Genomic DNA, 23349 nt, shown 5'->3' on the forward strand with positions numbered 1-23349 from the left:
TGCCTCCCCCCTTGAGATGATAGAGCACTTGTGCCACTCCAGCAGTTTCTTCCCCTGATGAGCATTTTCATCTTAGGAAGGCTGTGTAAGAACAACCCATAATGGAGCCAGCAGTCATGGAAGCAGCAACAGCAGAAGCCTGGGACAGGAGAGGCACTGTGCAAGAGTGGCTGATGCTATGTAGGACCCTCCGGCCCTCCAGACTGTGCTGTCCTGCTTTGTGCCTGGCCCCTGGCCAGGTCCTGTGGGACACTCTGGGGTGGGCCCAGAGCCCTGTGCTCCTCATTCCAGTCAGTCCATGCAAATGTCAACTACGGGGAAACTTGTATCGACCTTCAGCCACCCTCCACCCTCCACCCTGCAGTCGCCCTCCAACTACACTCACTACTCTGATTTCTTTCTCTTCATAGTAATGCTGACACTATCAGAGGCTTACTAGTTTGGGGGCACACTGTATCCTCCCTTACTATCTTGTATGTAGGCCTTACTATTATAGGTTCAAGCAACCCCTAATCCAAAAATATGAAATCTGAAATGCTCCAAAATCCAAAATTTTCTGGGTAGACACAATGTTCCACATTTTGGAACATTTCAGTTTAGGAATGCCCAGCCAGAAAAGACTACGCAAATATTCCAAAACCCAGAAATATGAAGGTCGGAAACAATGAAGGTGCCCATCCTGTGGAGTAAAGGACACTCAAATGCATTTGTGTATTAGAGCTAACAGCACTGTATTGAGACTTTGCGGATGAGCGAGCTACTGGGAGTCTCACAGCTGCTTTTGGGGGTCAGATTTCTCAGACTCTTACACTTAAGACTCCTAATTACCACTGTGACAGGAGAATGGGACAGGACTGAGGCAAAGGTGGGTGGGAAGAGAAACAGGTAACTGAAACTGAATTTTCCATTGACTTCTACACAAAGTAGAAGTCAATGAACAAAACTTCCCATCAAGGAAATGATACCATACTACTTTTACCATCTTTGAAAGTCATCAGTATATAGTGCTTTCACCAAAGTACAATACTTGGAAGATTATGAAATACACAAATACCTACTCTGGGCTGCAGTTTAACTTTTTGAGGTCCATGTTCAAGTTAGGTACAGGAGCCCAAACAGGAGTCGTGGGTAAAACATCCTTCTCCTGTGTGAGGTTCACAGGCCTCAGGCTTTCTGGTTGTGGGGAGCTCTGAAGACTCAATCCTCCCAGACTGGAAGACAGCTGGTTCACACCAGGATACTGCTAAGAGCACAAAACAAAGCAAGTTAGACCAGCACAAGACAAACATGCATCAATCTGTGTATGCTAGATGGGGAACTGCAACCAGGAACATGCAAGAAAGTAATAAAATGTACAGCTATCTCAGCAATAGTACAATGATTTAATAGTGCCATTGATTTAAAGCATACATGAAAAACTCAAAGCACAAATACTAAGGAAACTTAAAATCTTATTAACAAGTTTAGACTTCTCAACAAAATTTCAGCAACCATGCTGTTCAATATCAGGAATGTGGTTTCCTTGAATAGTTTATGCTAAAAGACACTGAGTACTTGTTTTCAAGTTTTATCAATCATCAACTTTCAGAGTTAACAAGCTGATGCTGCAGAAATTCACAATGATGTTCAATGAGTTTTTGTTCTGTCTGTATTTTCTGCTCCCTGTATTGTTAGTAGCCTATGAATTCATGGATTTTTGCTAACTCAAGCTGATTTAATTGCTATCACTGTTCATTTGACATCCACATTACTCAACCCTTGGCCAGTGTAAATTCTTTCAATCTGGTGCCACTGCCTATTATTATTGTTTTCACTGCTATTGCTGCTTTCTCCTACAGTGCTGGGGACTGAAGCACGGCCTTGTGCACGCTGGGTAAGGGCTTGACCAGTGGCTACATCCACAGGCTCCACTGCAGTGAGCTAGCAGGAACTATACTTTGTTATCCTTTGTGAGATCCTTGCCTTCTGGTGTAACATACTGTACTCTTCTTCCCCACACCGAGAAGGAGCCATTCACTGGTGCACAAGGGGATCCTTACTGCTTCTGGGATCAGAATCTTAAGTGATTGGCTCGCATCCCTGTGTGCTGTTACTATTTCAGGCTTTTGCAATAGAGATGGAAAACACACATTTTTAAATAGCAGGAAAAAGTGAGTTCATATCAATACTTCAAGTTCGAATTTAAGATAATGCTTTTACTTTGATCAAGTTCTCTTTTTTTTTTTCTCCGAATGCCTTCAGGGCAGGTTTGGCTGGCTTGAGTTGTGGGGATCGAACCACAGCAACCTGAGCCTGACTGCTTGGTTGAAGCAGCCACCTAAAGAACTGAGCTAAGGGGCAGGCCCCCAAGTTCTCTAATTTTTATATCAGTTATTTCTATCCTTTTGCTGAAAATCTTGATTCCAACCAACAATGTTGGTTGTCCCTTGACTGGCATCCATGGCAGTGGAGTAGGGATCAGTATTCGGATGCCCCAAGGATATCAAACTGCAGATGCTCAAACCACTTATATACCACATGTATTATTTGTACATAATCTACACACATCCTGTCAGATACTTTAATTCATCCCTAGATCATGTCAAATACATAACACAATGGAAATGCATGTAGTTATTATATTATTTCATTATCAGGAAATAATAGCATGAAAAATGTCTGTAGGTATTCAGTACAGATGCCGTATTTTTAGTCCCTGGTTGGCTTGTCCCCCCCCCAAGCTATCTCCCCAGCCCCCCCACTTGGTTCGAATCCATGATTCAGACCTTACAGATGATGACATCAGCTATGCCACACTTACTTCATCCTATGACATACTTAAGTACTTTCAAAACAACAGCATCATTATTAATACAAATGTAAGATTATTAACTTAAATGTTAATATTTTTTGTAATATTCCTTGTGTTTGTATACATATGCCATCATGAAGTACAAAACACTGAGCTTTATGATCAGCTAATCCTAGCACTACTGCAAGTAAGAATGATCAAGAGGTATGCATCACTAGAATATGCCTTATTCTGACCTAAGGAAATGAAGATGTAACAGTTCAATAGACATGTTCATTAGCTTATATGTGGGTAGTCATCACAGGAATATATATGTATAGATCAAGACCCTTCCACATTTTTCCAGAAGAAGATTCGTATGCAGAGTATACTAAATTTGACAGTTCTTCCTCACCTCTGGATTAGACTTCCAGAAACATGAGAAATGCAAAATAACTGGTTTCCCTCACTCTTCTTTTGAAAGATGCCCTTTTCACTGCCCTCTGTTTATGTATACAAGATCAATATAGTCTATAATCCCAGCACTCAGGAGGCTGAGGCAGGAGGATCACTGTGAGTTTGAGGTAAACCTGGGCTACAAAGTGAGTTCAAGAGCAGCCTGAACTGCACAGCAAAACCCATCTCAAAAAAAAAAAAAAAAAAAAAAGGGACTAAAATGAGCATTTCCACTTGTGGAATCCCTTCATGAGGGTGGTAATCCACCATCATGTATTTTTCAATAAACACTCTACTAACTTGCTCCTGTTGCATTCTTTGATTTTCATTCTTTGATTTTTGAGGACAAGTTCGAATTTTTATAATATTAATGTATCAGTCATAAACTCAAATATAATCAAGCCAATAAGACTTCATTTCTACCCAATAGAAAGTAGAAAAAAGGAAAAAGTTAAATGGCACCACAGGTGATCAACGAGGCAGGTTCAAAACATGGCACAAGCTACACACTTCTACCAGATCAAAGATATGAAAAGAAAAGGTGAGGGTTCATTTTAACTTAAAACAAGAACAACAACATATAAGCAAATATACAGTGATTAGTAAGATATTATTTGAATCCTGATTTGTAGAGACCATGTATAAGGCATTTCTAAAATAGGGAGATGTGGGGTCTGTGAGATAGCTCAGTGGTCTAAAGCGCCTGCTTAGGTAAGCTTAGGCAAGTGGCAGGGACCAATCTAATCCCTGGTACCACACACCCTGCTAGTCCTGCCTCCACAGCAGGCAGAGCTGGCCACTAAATAAATAAATACTCTTAAAAAAATAAAATAGGAAAATGTGAACAGGAATCAAATTTCAAATGCTACTGAGCAATTATTAATTTTACTGGCTATGACAGTGGTACTGTTAGGAAAGAAATGCTCCTTCAACCTGATTAGCTTCAAAATGTGGATCAAGAAAAGGAACGTAGGGACAGGTTCAGTTCAAAGAAAGTTTTCTGAAACATCTTAGATCATGGTGGGGTTCATTCCTTGCACTTGTGAAGTAAACCATTTCTTTTTGTGTTCCCACCTCAAGTTGAAGCAGCTGGCATTTCATATAGATTCACAAGTTCCAGATTTGTGTTGGTCAAATACGCAAACAGTCCGCGCTCCAAACTGAGGCTGCCTCTTCTTGAGGGCCCACATTCTTTTTGTGAGTGTGTACTTTTAACATTTTTGCCTAATAAAGCTCTTTATCCCACTTTAAAAAAAAAAAAAACAAAAAAACTAAATGAAGTTGGAAAAGAGATGAAATAAATAGAGCAAAATGTTAACAGTGATTGAAGCTAGTGAAGTTGAGGAATGAACTGGATAATAATTCTCAGAGACTCAAGTTTGTAAGAAGGGATATAAAACAGCTGGGATGTTCAATCAAGAAGAGAAGATAGATTATGTAATAAAGGCTAAGAATTCTTTTGACTGGGAACAAGATTTCTCATTTATATCATGGATTTTTTTTTTTTTTTTCTCCGAATGCCTTCAGGGCAGGTTTGGCTGGCTTGAGTTGTGGGGATCGAACCACAGCAACCTGAGGCTGACTGCTTTGTTGAAGCAGCCTCTCATTTATATTATGAATAAAATAAATTTTTAGATGGATGAAAAATGAAAAAGTGACATCACTGAAGCACATATCCCATTAATGGAATATTTTTCTACCCTTAAAGTTGACAAGATCTTTAAAAGTTGTAAATAACAATAAAGGTACATAAAAACAGAATAAGTTATAAGTGTAAAATGTAAACTTAGCCTCCTTTATTTACCCTCAGTGCCTAGACCTGTGAGGACACGTAGTAGAAACTCAATGGATGGCCACTGAAGAAGCAGGCACAAATTCTAGTCCTATCAGCATGGATGCTCTGATTCAGTAACGTGCTTACAAAAATTTCCTCTAAGGACATGAGGTAAATGAGCAAAGGTCTGTGTGTGTGTCTGTACATGAAAGGAAGCTGATTTCCACCTTCAGTTACAACCAACAAATGGTAAATTGGTTGATAACAGGACAAACAGCTTCTAAAATGATAAAGGACACAATTACAGAAAAAGATTTCACCTTATACTGTTAATCAAAAATTACCAGGACAACACCCCATTAATCAATTTCTTTTGTTTAAACAAGTTGTTTAGATGACCAGCTTCTTTACTAGCTTTTCCCCAATAGTGCATAGCAAGAATCTTGAAGGAAAAACCTCAAATATTATTCTTTGTATCTTGATGGTAAGAATACTGGTTGATATTAATTTTCTTTTGCTTACTTGCATTTTCTTTTTTCTTGGTGGAACTGGGGATTGAACTCAGGCCCTTGCATTTGCCAGGGAAGCGTTTATTCTACTGAGCCATCTTCCCGGGCCCAGAATTTTCTGTAACATCATGCATTACGTTTTTCTAAAAAAAAAAAAAAAAAAAAAAAAAAAAAAAAAGCTACATAGTATTATCAGGTTTTTTGTTATATGTAATGAAAACATTTTTCTAAGTCTTGTTCTTTTTTTTTTTAAATTTTAAACATTTATTTATTTATTGTGTGTGTGTGTGTGGCCAGCTCAGCCCACCAGGGGGCGGGGCTGGCTGGCATGTGGTGCTGGGGGATCGAACCGTGGTCCCTGTGCTTTGCTAAGCTTGTTCCAAGTAGGTGCTTTAGACCACTGAGCCATCTTGCCAGCCCCTAAGTCTTGTTCTTAAGCATCAACTTTTTGAATACTTTTCAACCCTTAAAAAGTTTTTTTTCTTTTCCATTTTCCAAATGTCAATTGTTGGGATTTCCCACTATTTATGAAAAAAAAAAAGTCCTTACATTGCAGAGTCCTCCCAGATGGTACACAAAGTACAATACCTAAAGGCATTTCAATTTTATTATATAACGATTTTAATGTATTTGGTACACGGTCTCACTATGCAGCTTGGACTTGCAGTGATCCTCCTGTTTTCTGCCTTCCCAGTGCCAGGATTACAGGCATGCACTACCACACCTGGTCTCTGGCCAGCTCAGCGCGCTGAGGGGTGGGACTGGCGCGCATTGAACCAGGTCCCTGTGCTTCCCTAAGCAGGCACTTAGTCCACTGAACTATCTTGAGGGCCTTATATAATGATGTTTAAAGATAAACTATTTTTGATTTATTTTTGCAGTACTGGGGACGGAACTCAGGGCCTTGTGTATGCTAGGCAAGTACTCTAGCACTGCTACCCCCCCCCCAACAACCTATACTCTGAGAGTATAATAACCTAACTATAAAAATTGTCTCCTGTATCCAAACTCTTCTGATCCTTGTACAAATATCTTTGTATACTTAATAGTATATAAATATACTATTTATAGTACAGGAAAGACTGATACAAAACAGAATGAACCTATAGTTTAAAATTGTCATGTATTTATTTTACTTATTATTCCAAACACAATCTCTTAACTTATAAATAACCTCCCAAACAAAATGTGAACAGGTAAATACTTCCCATTCACCTATTTCAGGAGCCAGCAAACTTTCTGTACATAGGAGTTTCAGACAATACAATGCACAGGATCTCTTCAAGCACAACTCTACCACCACAGCACAAAAGCAGATATAGACAGTACTACAAGAATGAGCCCAGCTGAACAAGGGATGTGTCTGAGTTGCCTAAGAAGCCAGTTTGCTGACTCTTGGCCTGCATCATTAAGGACCACCACTTACTATTTCAAACTTTTATCTCCTAGCACAACACTTCTAACAGTCCTTTCCTTAACATTTAGTTTTCTTGACATTAAGATGTAGAAATTCTGTAATATGGTCCCAAAAGGGCAATTTGCCTAAAGCACAAATATACAACAATGAACAGTGCTTCATATGGATCCGTAGAGCCACAAGGAAAATTTAACAAATCAAGAGGTAGGGAAGCCTACACCAGATCGACCATATTTCTCCAATATCTTTGTAAGTTTTCTTTTTACTCTTCCCTTTTGCACCTTAGTTCTAAGATTAAATTCCAGAAACAATAATTTTTCTATTTCTCTAACTTTTATTCTTAGTTCACCTTAGATGAAATTTTTATTAGGTCACTATAAGAACAGTTTATTAGAGAAATTGCCATTTCCATTATGTCCCTAATTCCTGCCACTAAATGTAAAAGTATGATGTGTCAGTGCTCTGGATGCGAGTAAACTGGCCTGAGGTTGAAGAGATAGCTCCAAACAAAGCAACCTGCATGTATGGAGACTTCGGTGAGCACTACCTAGGCCTCATAGCATTCTTCAAGAGAAACAGAGGGACTGACCCAAAGCTTGAGCCACTGACATGGCTTTTGCTGTGGAAAATGCCAGGTTAGTAATACAGGATTTTTAAAATTTTTCATATTTTGGCTTGTAGACTAAAAACTAAACATATAATGAAGAAAACCACAGCTAATATCCTCACCTAGATGTAATTACTCTTAAAAATGTTACCAGAGATCTGTTAGAAGTGCAAAGCTCTGCAACGTTTGGAAGGGTGGCATCTCAGTACGGCTAAGTACAGACGTACCTGTGGGTACTGTTGGAAGGCCACCGGGCCACTGGGCTGCACTCCTGAGGTGAGTGGTGCGGCAGCATTCTGATAGCCGGGCTGAAGCGTTGGGTATCCATGGCCAAAAGGTTTAGCCATCCTCACGGACTGAGGAGCGGTGGGTGCTGGCACAGGGTCCGGGTCAGGCGCAGGGTCTGGAGCAGGGCTGCTGGCCGATGAAGAGTGCATGTCTAGTATGTGGGAAACCAGGGCATTAGCCACTGAAGTGGGCTCTGCAGACTGCATTCAGTTGAGCCAGGCCTTCTGCCTTTCTCCTTCTCAGGACAAAGTCTGAACACAGTGGGCACCAGGATCATGGGCTCTGGGTACCTGTCACCCCACTTTGCTAATCTCACTTTACATACTGGCCTGTCCTACATTTTGTATATTACTTATCAACAACTCTTTAGCTGGTACTCCTAACATAACACACACAGGCAGACATACACATGCAGCTAGTGGAGGTTTTTTTTTTTTTTTTCCCCCCAAAATCTCTCAGCAGGCCTGGAGCTAAGAAACAAAACAGAACAACACAGTTAAGAAAATGTCATCAACTCTTCTCTAACTTGCCCTTCATTTAACCCTGCCACCTATGTCCATGGTCCGTGGAAGGAACCATGCCTTTCGCAGCCCCCTAGAGTCACACGTCTGCAAGGTCCTGAGTGTGTCCAGCTCCCAGAGTAAGGTGGGAAGTGACTCCAGGCAAGTTTACTTAATTAATATAAACTGTAATTATTGCAATTCTTTAAAAAACTAAACTGCCTTATCTATCTATCTATCTAACTAACTAACTAACTAACTAACTATCTAATTTATGGTATTAAGTATTGAACCCAAGATTTTGCAACTAAGCTATGCCCTTCAACCCTTATTTTTTTTTTTTTTTTAATTAGGAAACAGGGTCTTGCTAGGTTGCTCAGCTTTCCATGCTGGGCTTAAACTATGAATATTTCTGCATCAGCTTCCCAGACTGTTGGGATTACAGCAAATATTTTATTAAAACTGGAAAAGAAAAACACTAAAAAATTGAAAAAACATGCAAAATCAACTAAAAGAAACTCTAAGGTAGGCATGATGGTGCATACCTGTTATCAAAGCATACATTTGGGAGGCTGAGGCAAGAGGACTGTTCGAAGATGAGGTTACCCTGGTCTACACAATAAATTTAAGGCCAGTCTGAATTATAAGGAGACTGTCTCAAACAAAGCTAACAAAACTGAAACCCAAACAAACTAAAAATTTATGTACATTCAGGTATACTGGCTATTATTACTGTCATTATTTTTATTTTGGCTTTTTTTAGACAGGGTCTTACTATGTGATCCAGGCTGGCCGTGAACTCACACAGATCCTTTTGCTCGGCCTCCTGAGTGCTAGGATCATAGCTATGTGCCACCACACTCAGCTATTAATATTATTTTTAAAGGCAAGTCAACAATGAATAATCATTTCCTTTTTGTTATCTATTATCCATCTATCTATCTATCATTTTATAAAATGGTATTTTTTGTTAACAGAGTACAAAAATAAATGTTCTAGAAGCCTGTGATTTAATAAAAAGTATTTTCAAGAGTTTCTTTAAAAAAAAAATCACTTAAAAAAAATCTTTTATTTATGTTTTTGGTACAGGGTCTCCTTACACAGCTCAGACTTGTAGTGATCTTCCTGTCTCAGCTTCCCCAGCACTGAGATTGGGGGCCGGCATAGCACATGGTACCAGGGATTAAAACCTGGGTCCTTGCACTTGCCAGGCAGATGCTTAGACCACCGAGCTATCTCCCTAGAAACATTGTTCTATTGGAAGCTGCATCCTAGACTTGTGCCATCATTGTGTGCTGATTATACAGGGTGCACTCAGGTTTTCTGAAACCTACGCCCTCTTAGAAGGGTAAGTGCTTCAAAAAAGTGCACACTACATAGATCTCCTGCTTGTGCCTCTCCATGGTGAGGCAACTTAGGTACACGATTGCTAAACAGCACCACAGCCATCAGTGTAAGAAATATGAAAGCTGGAGCTGTATAGAGTCCAGATCTCCTGTCTTTAAAAACACACACTGCTCCGCTGCACCTTCCCAATGGATCGTTATTATCAAAGTGCATGCAGGCCGCAACAGCTCTGCTGGTCCTGAAGGCTAAGCTCATTAGAGAAGGAGGTGGAAGGGGCTGTTAGGTGACTATCATAGCAGTAATGTGAGACAAGAGAATCACTGGCAAAAGTAGACAGGAACCACGGGGTTGTAAAGAGCCACACTGTTCACACTCTGGGGCTGGTTGTAAAGAATTTGGAGTTCAAGGACCAAAGCACAAGATCACACTACGAAATTTATGTAAGGCATTAAGAAAATTATTCACTAATAAAACTTTTAGAAACATGAAAAAGCTAAAGAACAACAAAAGTAATAAATTTCCTTAGAGGTCCCAGAACCAATATTTATGGCTGACAATTAACACTATTAAATTAAGGCCAAGAAATGCCAGGAAACGTCAACTAGAGACAGTCCGCTGATATGTGGAACAGGTCTACGTTTGAAACTAACAGTCAATAACTTCAAATGAACAACAGGCACAAGGCAATAATCACCTGCGTAGCTGCCCCCCTCCAGGGCATCATAGCTGTTGGGCACTGGGGAGGCACTGCTCGTAGTAGAGGAGCTGTCCACACCTGAAAGGAAACCACAACACCAGGTGAATAGAGAGTACAGTGGGGCTCAGAGCAGCCACTGGCAATTTTGAAAAAGATGTTTTTGATGAACTAGAAAAATTCCTGACTCCAGCAAAAATGTGAAGTGACATATTTAATAATATTTTAAAAAACACATAGGTTAATAAGAACAAACAAAAAAAGTTGGAAGAATATGAAGCTAATGACTGGAATAAAGTTCAGTTCAACATGAAACTTAAGAGAACAGACATTAACTATAATAGCATCAAGCTCACAAATACATACTTTAGGTCAACAGCGGTACAGGATCTCACTAAACTGTTACACTGGCTAGGCTGAATCGCAATCCTCCTGCCTCAGGCTTTCAGAGTTTTGAGATTACAGCTGTGTGCCAGGCCATTAGTGTTACAGTATTTTTTTTTTCTTTTCAAAGTTTTATTGATAAACATATAGCAATGAGACAGTTTCAAATCAAATCGAGAGTGTTACAGTATTTTAGATAATTAAATTTTAATGTTTTTTAAAAACATCATAGTTCTTTGATTTTTTTTTTTTTTTTCTTTCTTTTCCTTTTTTTTTTTTTTTTTTTCAAGAACCAGGGACTGAGCTCAGGCCCTTGTACTTGCCAGGCAAGCACTTATTCTACTGAGCCATCTCCCCAGCCCCCATAGCTCTTTGAAATATCCATAAAAGAAGAACCAATGCTTTGGGCTATTTTCTAGAATATAACTAGGTTCTTCTATGCCTCAGCTTATTCATCCACAGAATGGATAATAAGTAATACCTGCCAAGCCAGGGAGATGGCTCAGTAGAATAAGTGCTTGCTTGGAAAGCGCAAGGGCCTGGGTTCAATCCCTGGTTCCGCCAAAAAAAAAAAAAAGCAAAGTAATACCTGCCAAGTTTAATGCAGTGAGATGAATGAAAGGTATGCTAATAAATGTTGTAATAGCTATATAATTTTTTATTATTTGTGTTCTTTCAAAACGATTAAGATTAGGAGCAAATTAGATTTGTGATGAAATCAGGTGATAGGTCACAAAGATAAAACATACAAGTATTTGTGTCATTCATTCACTCAACAAATACTTATTTTCGAATCTACAGTTGTCCTAGGTAGACATGCTAGAGCATACAGAGACATATAAGGCAGAAAATACACATGGCTCCTCCTTTACGTTAGAAATACTGTGGCTGAAAAGACAATCTTACAGTGTTAAAAACCTATGGTATAGTTAATCTCTGGATTCTAACATCAGTATTAAGTATTACAACTGAAGTTTAAATGACATCCTAGGCTGATTCTGCTCTGGTATAAAAAGATTGGCATAGTCCTCATTCACTGAGTAACTATGGATGAGTATGATGAGTGTACTAAGAGCACAAGAGCTGAAGTTAATCAACATTTTCTTCTCAACAGATAACACAATTCGAAGGCAAAAGGTCCACCAGATTCTACCAGTCCCTTGCTGTGTAACTTTGGGGAAGTTCCAATCATCAATACTGCTTTCTGCAAAACAAGGTTGAGTTGTAAAATGTCCACTGTCTTCTTTTTAATGATCTCCTGGAGCTTCTGTTAGACAGTGGATATGACAGCACTTATACAGGAGGATGGCTATAAAAGTAATAGGCAGAAGACACTAATCCTTACTAAGTGCCTTTTTATAATACACCGCATTTATGCTGACCTTCCTAACAGAGTTCAGGAGGGAAGGGCATTTCCTTTTCTTCCCTGTGTCTTTGAGTCTGTAAGTACAGTAGCATGCTAAGTGTATGGTCAGAGAAGTCCAGCCACAAGAGACTAGAAAGCAGTGCACAAGCGCCAAGAGCTGCCATGGAAGAATGAAGTCACCAGCTGCCTGGTGGTGAGGCATGGAGTATGCCAAAGGGCTGGGAGGGCACAAGGGAAAGACACACTCACAGCTCCCACACCAACCCCAAGGGCGGATGGACAGGGGAGGACGCAGCAGTGGCCTACTGGCTGCACCACAGAGGGAATGACTATCTCCTGGGAGGTGATGAGAACATTCAGTTGTGTCTACTTAGTTGAAACCTACATCAGAGTCACATGGAGAGAAAACATTCTCTCAGGCTTTCATAGAGAGCACATTGGCCAAGCAATGGCTGTAACTCATCCACATGGCTGACAATGACAGGTTCTACAATCTGAGGTACAGGATCTCAGGATAAATCCTAAGGGGATTTCATTGACCTTCTCAGACCCAAAAGCTACAAGTCTTGTTGCATAGGTCCTGCTTTACCTTGGTCTTAACCATCCAGCAGAAGAGTATAAAAACGAAATATAACAAGTAAAGCCATGCTGTTATGTTGAGCTATAGGGGACTCAGGTCAACAATTTCTGACATTGCCAGTGAAGTGGAAGACCCAATAGTATTATGGACTACTGGACTCTTTCAGAATATTTTGCTGAGTTTACACACCTATAATATTCAAATAACGGAACTTAACAAAAAAAAGGGGATACAGATGAATGACCATTTTGTATCTGTGTATTCAAAATGGTTAGGATAGATATATAGTTACATTCTCTTAATGAATAGAGGGATTTGTTCTAATGGTGTTTGTAAATAGGATATCATGTCTGCATCTTGTACAGCAATTAACCACTAGGAAGAATGTATGCAATGTGTTAATTATTGAAACTGTCCTACCAATTTGGTTTGAAACTGTCTCATTGCTATTTGCTTCTCAATAAAATTATGGGAAGAAAAAAAAAAAAGAAAATTCACAAAGTCATAAGAGAGGAAACAGTGGCTGCACAACACTGTGTGCACAAACTGCCATCAAACAGTGTGCTTCCAAATAGTTCATCTGCAGTACAAGAACTTTTACTCAACAAAGCCAAGCACATTAACAAGTCATCTCAGTGGGGAAGAACTTTCTTTTCAACAACTGGAACCAGAACAACTAGATATGTCCATGTGCAGAGGGGAAGCTGGACCTGTTTTTTACTCTAGAATTAACTGAAATAAAGCACAGATGTAAACCTAAGTGCCAGAACTATAAGTCTTAGAGCACAGAAACCATCATGGACTTGGATAGGCAATGAAGTGCTTAAATATGGCATCAAAGAACAAAGCAGTAAGAGAAAAATAGGTACAAATGGCTACAAAAGTTAAATGTATTTATTCACTAAAACACAGAGATAGGGGCTGGGGAGATGGCTCAGTGGAATAAGCACTTCCCTGGCAAGCGTAAGGGCCTGAGTTCAATCCCTGGTTCTGCAAACAACAACAACAAACAAACAAACAGAAAAAAACGCACAGAGATAACAAATCAAAAATGGAAAGAAACATTTATAAATCATGTATCTAATAAGGGTGTAGTATCCACAATATATAAAGAATGATTGAACTATGTAATAGATCAAAAAAATTAAAATGGGCAAAGATATTCCTTCAAAGAAGTTAAACAAGGGTCTGGTGGTACAGGCTTGCACACTGGGAGGTTGAGGCAGGAGGATTTAAGTGCAGCCTAGGTATGACTGCTTCAAAACAAAACCCAAAATAGAAGGTAAATAAAGGACAAAGAACCAATGAAAAGAGTCTCCAAAGAACTAGCCACTAGGGCAATGAAAATGCAACAGTAACACGCTACCACTTCACATCCCACAGCACAGAGCAGTTGCAATTAAAGAGATGGGGAATGGCAAGTTCTGGGAAAGAGGTGAAGAAACTGGAGTTCTCATGGATATATGGACTGCTGAGGCCACTCTGGAAAACAATGGCAGTGTCTCAAAAGCTTATGTATGGAGTTACCACAGGATCATGAAATTTCCAAGAGGAATGAAACACCCACAAACCACCACAGCTAGAAAGTGGAAGCAACTCAAATGGATGTGTAAAGGCTGCTATAAATACATAATTTTAGCAAGACAAGGAATGAAATACAAATACACGCTATGGATGAACCTTGAAAACATGCCAAGGGAAATGAAGACAGCCACAAAAGCAGCTCAGCTGGCCAGGGGGCGTCGAGCTCAGAGGTGCAGGCCTGGGGTCAGGCCCCAGGACCCTTGAGGCCAAAGTTACAAGGATGGTGTATCTCTATCAGAGACAGCAGACTTGAGGACTCGAGCTTTGTGCTGCTTGGAAGCATGTGGCCACAGACAGACAGAGGGTTTCTATTTTGGGTGACGAAATGTTCTGAAATTACAGAGTAGTGAAACTGACAAACTTCGTGAAAATATGAAAGCTGCTGAACATATAAATAGCTGAATCTTCGGGTGTGTAAATTGTATTTCAATACAGCTATCACAAAAACACTACCTTTCTCTTACCCAAAAAACTTTTTTTTTTCCTCCCACAGTAGTGAGGACTGAGTCCAAGGCCATCTCACTGAGCTACTTTCCCAGCCCCTTTTCTGAGACAAAGTCTCACTATGTCACTACCTACGCTGGGCTCAAACCTGCCATGTACCTGCCTTAGTATCTCAAGCATTGGGACTACACATATGTGCTACCACTACCAGCTAAGAAAAAGTTCACAATGTAAACGTTAAGAAATATTCATTCTTGGGGAAAAAAATGTCCAAAGATGAAAGACTAAACATTTCAATCAAATTACTGCAAAGATCATACTAATTAAATTACTTAACTTCTTTCATGTTAAAATGAATGCAAATATTGAAAACAGCCCATTTTAGTAATATCATAATCATAAACTTTTAGTTATCCTGTTTATTTATTCAAGTAATTAAACCCTGCTTTTTTTAAAAAGAGGGGGTGGGCAGGATATAGCTCAGCAGGACAGTGCCTGCCTGGCAAGCACAAGGTCCAGAGTTCAATTCCCAGTACAAAAAAAAAAAAAAAAAAACAAAACACCCAAACAAAAAAACTGTTCATTTATTTTATTTTGCTTATTTTTAGTTTTTGAGACAGGGACTCTCTCTCAATGTAGTCCAGGCTGGCCTTGAACTTGTAGCAATCCTCCTGCCTCCGTGTTCCAAGTACTAGGATTACAGGTGTATGCCACCATACTCAGCAAAATCTGCTCATTTATTTTAAAATTAACTTTCAGAGCACAAGACTAAGTGCAAAACTCTATTCTGAACCTGCCACAGTATCAAAAAACAAAACAAAACAAAACCCAGCAATTATAAACTCAAACTACTAGACTACACTAAGTTAAGTTTAAAGTTTGCTAAAGCTTATTGTTTAGATCAACGCACTCTATAACTGGGTCATGCCACCACTGCCAACACCAACTGGAATTGTATGGAAATGCACACACACACAGAGCGAGAACAAGAGCCAAAGCCAGAGCGAGAATGAGAGAGAAATCGCAAGAGTGAGAGAACACACTAGCAACTGTGTTCATCTACATGTAAAACACTTCAGAACATGTTCACTCTCCTCATCATCCTAGAGAAGTTCCAGAGGCTCTCACAAAAGGACTTTACTCTGTGGCTCATACTTGTCTTTCCTCTGCTTTCCTCACATTCCCCCTACTGCTCTCCCTCAGTGCAGCAGCGACAGACTTACGGCACGCATGCTGCACAGGCTTGTTATCACTGAAAGCTCTAAGAGGTTCACCATCACTGTGTGACTTGTGTTCATGCACAGCATATGGTGGTCTGGTCACCTAGTTTTCCTTACTCCACATGGCCTATTCCCACCCTGCTTCAAATTCAAAAGCCTTGTAGCGACTCTTTCCCTTGTGCTTGTGGGAAAATCATGCTCTTTCCTGTGACACTGTACTGGTTTTCACCCTGAACTACTGTACTTCTCAAGTGGTACTGTGATCACATAGTATATCTGTGTCCCTGCCATACACATTTGGAAGCCAGAAGCTACTTTCCTGTATTGACTGTAGAATTGTAGTACCAACTAAAACAGGCTAAGTATCCCTTATCCAAAATGCCTAGAACCAGGAGTATTTCAGATACTAATTTTTTTTCTTTCAATTTTGAAGTATTTTCATACACAAGCTATCTTTGGGATAGGACCCATGTCCAAGCACAAGTTCACCAATGTTTCATACATGCCTTCTACACATGGTCACTTCATAAACTCTCCAATGCATCTGGGTTTGATGGGGAGCCACATTAGGTTCAGGTGGAGTTGTTTTTGGTACAGAATGCTGGTGCAGAGAATATTTCTCATTTGAGGCTTTAAGGTGTGAGAGGCTCTCAGCCTATACTGCTTTCAGTGTGCAGACCAGTTAGCTCTGACCATGATCCCATTAACCCTTAGCTCCACGTTCCTTGTCAGGTCACTTTGTGCCACCAGGATGCTGACAGCAAAAGAGGACAAGTGCACACACTGTATTTGGGAAAGCTTTTCTTCCTCATTATTTTTACTGGCTATCATGGTTTAGAAAAACAAGAGAAAGGGAAAAAAAAGGAGGGGCGAACCTGGGGAAAGAAGGGATAGATCAAAAGAACAGTTCATAATCCTTAAAGTTGTGGGACAGTATTAGGAAACAATGAAGCCTTTTAGAAAAGGCTTTGCTGTTTTTTCTCTTTTACCAAGCCATATGGGTCAACGAAGACTATTAAACTTGCTAATATTCCTCAACCTTTCTGATGATTTGAGGTCTCATTTCCTCCTAACTTGCACAAAATACAGGAAAAAAATCTCCACCAAATTCTAAGTCTACCACATAGCAGCTGAGGGAAAATGGGGACTTAACATCTCTGAGCTGCTCCTCAGTATGAGCTCTCTAATAAAACCCACTCTGTGGGCTACTATTAAAACTAATTATACAGAGCAGGTGTACATCACACAGATAGCAGCAAGAGGCTCAGAAATGTTCTGTTTTCTTTTCTCTTTCCCTACCCCCAAACAGTGTTACAGATGAAAAAGAGAAAAGCAAAAACAAAAACTTCTTCATTGATTAAAGGAACCAGGAATCCCTGGAGCAAAACCTCATTCCAGTATTACACAAAGGAAATCCAAGATAAGTTTGGAATAATTACTGTGACCTTAAAGTAACATTTTATAGACAACAAAGCCAGCCTGAAGACGCTAGCTCTAGCCAAATTGAGGACAAGGTAATCAATGAATTTCTCCGTGAAATTCCAACTCACCAATTTAGGACTGTGAGAGTGAAAATCATAAATGAATGCTACAATGAATGAGTAAGTTTGATAAAGAAAGGACACTCAGCCTTAAAGACTCTCACAAATTACTTATGCATTTAATGGGGGAAATGTAACTTTATAGTGAGAAAGCTGGCAGACATGGCCATAATTGAGTGATTAAAATTAGTCTCATAAATACAAGAAGAAACCAACATGTGCTTTCAGGATGACTTCAGACATCCTGTCAAGGATAAGTGATCCAAATCTAATCATGAAGAAATAGCACATAAATTCAGAGGAACATTTTACAATATTTAACTGTACTGTGCTCTTTGAATCAAACTGAGGAAAGAAAGGCTAAGGGATTATCCCAGATTGAAGGACCTAAATAGACATGACAACTGACTTAACACCTGACATGAGAGCTCCCAGGCCATGAAAATAGCTGTAAGACCAAACTGAGGTAGCTGTTGAGCCTGTTTGGGGGGCTGTGTGCCAGGCATCACTGTATCCTGCTCAACACAGGAAGCACACACGAAGAAAACTGCAAAGCACATGAGGCAAAAATGCTTTATTGCATAAGGAGCTTCTTTCAATCTTTCTGCATTCTTTGAGATATTAAAAGATAGAAAATTATTTAAAATTTTTGATTTCCAATCTTAAAACAACTACTTGCTATCTAATACCCTCTCCTTTATACCCTCAAATCATGCATTAAACACTGCAATATTTTAAAAATCCACAGAAAATATAAACTTTACTAAATACATTGTACAGCAAATCTTCCCATAAAAAAAAAAAAATGGAGAATCTTAGTTACTAATAAAAACTTGAAATATCAACATTTGTTGGTTCAGTCTTAAACTGTCAAGAATTAACAGAGAAGGTGAACTGCATGATTTTTAGTATGTTCTACCCATCAAGGAAGGAAAAGGTTTTAACCCAGCTACAACTCATAAGCATATGTACCATGTGTTTAATGAACATGAGAGGAAATACTACTTCATGCTCAAGAAAATAAGTTTTGAGCCAAGTACATGAAAAGAGCCAGGAAGACCTCACAGAACTTGGTCCTAGTTCTCTACCACTATTACAAAATACACATGGCTCATTCTGATTAGCATAGAAGAGCATGCAAAGCAGAAATACCGCTCAGAAAAGGGATCACAGCAGCCAGTAGCCCTAAACTTCAGTTGGAGGTTATTCTTTGGAACATGACATGGGAGAAGTAAAGGCATTTCTGACAGAAGAAAACAACCTGCTAATCATGAACGAGGTATCCATTGCTTATATAAGGTAAACAAATCCAGAGGAGAAAAAAGAAAACAAATTCCTCATTTCAAGTGACCCAGCCTTCTATAACCCAAACCAAGTAGATTCATCATGTAAAATCTTCAGATACTTTTTCAAAAGGCTAAGACTACAGAAACAAAAGAAAACTTGAGTAGAAGAAAGATCAAAAACTGGTGTAAAGCTAAAGCAGACCTGCTTCCTCATCCTCCTCCTCTTCCTCATCATCGGAAGTTGATGACAAGGGAGTCGGTGCGGAGCTAGCTTGATTATTAACATAGTCACCATACTGCATGCCTGTAAAGTGGAAAGCACAAACACAAGAGTCAAACCAACAGGAAAGACGAGAAATAAACTTTGACATTGCATTAAAAGTGAGAAGAACTCTGACATTCCAAAGAACCCAGCATGCATATTAATATTAGCAAATTTATTAAAAAACTAGAACTGTTAGAAAACTTCTGCAAAGCAGTTTAGTAAAAGCAGCTTTAATATGAACTAGCTGCTTTAAGCATAAAAAAACAGTACCATGTACAACACGGATATTCAGGAAACAATGTGATATTTTTCTGAGCTCCATATACATTTACCTGCTTGGACCATAGGCCCCTGCAGTACACATCTGTGAGGACAGCGTTCTATGGTGGCCAGTGATCATTTCAACTGAACTGAATTTGTACAGCACAGAGAACACATCTGGTTGCTTGGGACTTTCCTTCCTCCACTGTCACCTTCATGGTGACTCAGTTTCCATAACAGAAAGGCATCACAATTGAAGAACTATAATTGGGATTGCTCTCCACTTAAAGTGAACATTTAACCCCTCCCCCGGAAAAAAAGGGCTTGTTAAACTGTAGGTGAGTAAAGATCTTCCCACTATGACCACAAACATCATGGGAAGTCTGCTAGCTTTGCTGAAAACACTTTAAAATATAGGTAAAGCAGCCATAATCACAAATTCATCCGAGAAAGTTACCATTCAATATAAAATAAGTTCAGCATTACAAGAAATAAATGTGATACCTTCCAAATTCAGAGTGGCATGGTCCTCTAACAAAAGCCTAGTTAAAATGAAAATTTCACTAGTATTAGACCTTAGTTTAAATATAAAGTTCATGATAAAACAGAAGAATAGTAAAAGGTTTTCTGGCAAAGAAACTCTTCTTTAACTTAAGAACTTATTTAAAAATAAAGTGTTTTCCCATGTTTTCCTCCCATCCAGATTTGCTGAATGAAAACAGATTTCAATTCTTAGAAAAGTATCCAATGATTTAATGGAAGCAAATAAGACAGTTATGTAATAATAAGTATCATTTTTGCTTTATACTGTGGTTATCAATGAACTATGTTAACACCCAACATTCGCAAATTTTTGTCTCCCCAAAATAACTACAATCTTTTTAAAAGGAAAACAGGAAGATCACTACAAGTCCGATCTGTGTAGTGAGACTCTGTACTAAATACATTAAAAAAAAAAAAAAAAAAAAAAGTGAAAATATGCTTGGCACTTTAGACTTTAGCCAAGATTTAAGCCATTTGTAACCACAGCTTTGTGCTCAGATCTTGGCTTGCTTGTGCCTATTTGGATAAACTTGCTAAAAATTGAGAATATGACACTTTTGTTCATTCACAGAGGAATGGGAGCAGTTCCAGAGTAATAATCACTCTACATTCAATATATTCAAATACCTTGCTTTAGGCTGTGTGCAACTCAGACGGACTACAAATAACTCAGATTGGGAGTTACGGCCACCAAGTGCCAACTGCCACATTATCTACTCTAGAAAACACAAATCGTTATAGGACGTCCTATAAGTGCCTCTGCTCATTCTCACCAAGAGCCAGAACCTGTGTTTGAAAAACTCAAATCTTCAAGGTAACAGGATGACACCTCTCCTAGAGCCCATCCTGAAATTTGTTGCGTAAATGGATACAAGAGGACCTGCCTATTACCACCCCCAAAGAAAGAGCAAATCTATATCCAAATTCACTGTCTTAATCGGTCCCTAAGGGATGAATCTAGTAAAACAGAAGGCAAGAAACACTTCACAGAGCACGGCATGGTGGCATACATCTGTAATTTCAGCACTTAGGAGGCCAAGGCAGAAGGATGACCAAGTGTGAGGCCAGCCTGGGCTTCATGGCAAGTTCTAGGCCAGCCTGTAATATATAGCGATACCTTGTATAAAAAACCCATAGTAAATAATAAAAGAAACACTTTAAACTTGCATTTCACAGAATTTGACACAATGAATGGAGACCTTTAGTAATCCACCCAAACTATTGATAGCTTGGGTATAACTAACAGCAGAACACTGGCCTAGCATGGGTAAGGCTCTGATTCAATGGCAGGGCATGAGACTCAAAAGGACATTCATCAGAGCACCTAGGAGGTGAACCGCCCAGGAGACCCAGCCCTTGGGACTGTGCATATGCATTGTTCCCTGGATACGGCTGGCTGCACACTGGGGACAAAGCAACCTGCTTTTAAGGGAACAAATGCCTTATGGCAGCTGTTTTTTTTTTTTTTTTTTTTTTTTTTTAAATTTTTTTTTTCCCTAATTGTAAGAGTTTAGGTTTTCAGCAACTGCTACCTTTCTTCTTAAGCTGGTCTTCAAACTAAGAATGCTGTATATGATAGAACACCTTTCAAGGAATCAATCAGGTATCAATTTCTGTAAAGACATTTTCCTAAAGCCTAGCCACCTAATGTAGAGCCTACAACAGCCTTAATCTCATGTCACAAGACACACAGGACCCTGACTTAGTTACAACCATCCCCAAGGCAGAAAAAACTCTCTGGCACTAAAAAGAAAGCAAGCTTGCCTGCTTGCTTCCTTTTTGCCTTGCCTCCCTCCTTTCCTCCTTCTGGGATTCATCAAGGAACCCCAAACCTAGTTTCTTCCTGACAGATATATTTTAGTCATAGGTGAAACATGTTAAGAGGACCGGTTCTCACTGAAAATACTTAATTCAGAAATATGAAAAGTAGATGGCAGGAGTAATGAGAAATCAGTTAATGATTCTTTTTTTAAATTTTTATTTATTTATTTATTTGTGTGTGCGTGTGTGTGTGTGTGTGTGTGTGTGTGTGGCCAGCTCAGCCCACCAGGGGGCAGGGCTGGCTGGCATGTGGTGCTGGGGGATTGAACCACGGGTCCCCGTGCTTTGCTAAGCTTGTTCTAAGTAGGTGCTTTAGACCACTGAGCCATCTCACCAGCCCCTGATTCTTTTTCTATACAGACCCAATCATATCAGTCCTGTGAGAATGATACGAACAAAGAAATACGAACAGAGTAGCAAGATGACAACTGGACAAAGGTGGGACTCTGGGTCAATTCCAGCTCCTGCTCCACTCACTAGGTGGACATCCGCAGAGGCAGTTATAATCTCTTTTTTATCATCCATATATGATGAGATAGTACCTACCTCAAGTGGCTGTTGTGAGGATTAAATGAGTTAATGTACTTCAAATGCTTATACATATGGTAACTGACACCATATTAAACTTGTGGCAATCCCCTTTCCTCAACCTCCTAAATGTTGGGATGACAGACATACGCCACCATGCCTGGCCTTCAGCACTAAACTTTTAAGTGTTTTTGTAAATATTTAATTAAAACCAATTATTTTCAGTTATTCTTAACACTCATCCCTAAACCAAGTTACTAAAAAAGGAAAAAGTTGGTCTTATCACGTGACGAGTGTATGTAGCTACGGTCATTACTCTTGTAAAAACAAAGTGGAATATTTTCTACAATACCATAGTTACTCAAGATACAATGGATAAAACACAAGGATGAGGATAAAAGGATAAAATCCTTCATGGATTGTGGGGTATACCTCAGCAGTAGAGCACCCACATTTGTAAAGCAAAGGGTTCAATCCCAAGCACTATGAATAAATCCTATTTTTCTTTCAGTCAATAAAGATGTATAATAAAGCATTTACAACCTATTTTACCATACAACATTTGTGATATAGCATATGTTATATTATAAATTTAAAAGTTAAATTGTAATAGTGTAAATTGCAATGTAAATAATAATCCTCAATTTTATAAAATATTTAATACCTTCTACGCTGTTTTAACAAGAAAAAAAATTTACCAGCATGTGAACCTACTAGTACTTAGTAGTATATGTTTTGAGAACTGCCTTTACCAATTAGGTTATATGGAAATATTGTCCATAAAATAAATGAATCTTACATCACAAATTTTTAAAACATAATGAAAGAATACACTAAGATACTATTTCAGCAATAGCGTAAAAAGGTTCACAACATTCTGAGTACTGACCCAGTGAGCACAGCCCTAGGTCTAGGGCTGTGTCTATGGACACAGCCTCAGCCCTGCTGGTGGTCTGTGGGTCTCTGACAGAGAACAGCCTTTCTGAACTTCATCTCCTCTTTCATAAAAGGAAGCTGGGGTATGAAGTTAAGTGGTGAGCAAATAAGATAAGTTAAAGGAACTTAGAAATTTTGCATTGTGACATGACAGTAATAATGTTAACCACCACAAAAAAACTAAGCAACACCTACAACAAACAGTAACTTCTGATGTGTATGTAACTT

General features: G+C 39.2%; 1 protein-coding gene across 5 annotated transcripts in view; it reads right to left on the reverse strand.

Annotated features, from left to right (window-relative positions):
- The window catches only part of Sec24b (SEC24 homolog B, COPII coat complex component), a 62054-nt gene that overhangs the window by 20899 nt on the left and 17806 nt on the right, over positions 1-23349 (reverse strand). For 2 of the 5 annotated variants that reach the window (XM_023710032.1, XM_023710037.1), the window contains exons 4-7: positions 18970-19071; positions 10363-10443; positions 7761-7972; positions 1059-1243 (exon numbers count right to left, since the gene is read on the reverse strand). In XM_023710032.1, the coding sequence (XP_023565800.1) occupies positions 1059-1243; positions 7761-7972; positions 10363-10443; positions 18970-19071 (580 nt within the window). The remainder of the gene's footprint in view (positions 1-1058; positions 1244-7760; positions 7973-10362; positions 10444-18969; positions 19072-23349) is intronic. The other 3 variants (XM_023710033.1, XM_023710036.1, XM_023710035.1) reach the window with 3 other exon arrangements.

Source organism: Octodon degus, unplaced genomic scaffold (assembly GCF_000260255.1).
Source record: "Octodon degus isolate 3935 unplaced genomic scaffold, OctDeg1.0 scaffold00016, whole genome shotgun sequence".
NCBI lineage: Eukaryota > Metazoa > Chordata > Mammalia > Rodentia > Octodontidae > Octodon > Octodon degus.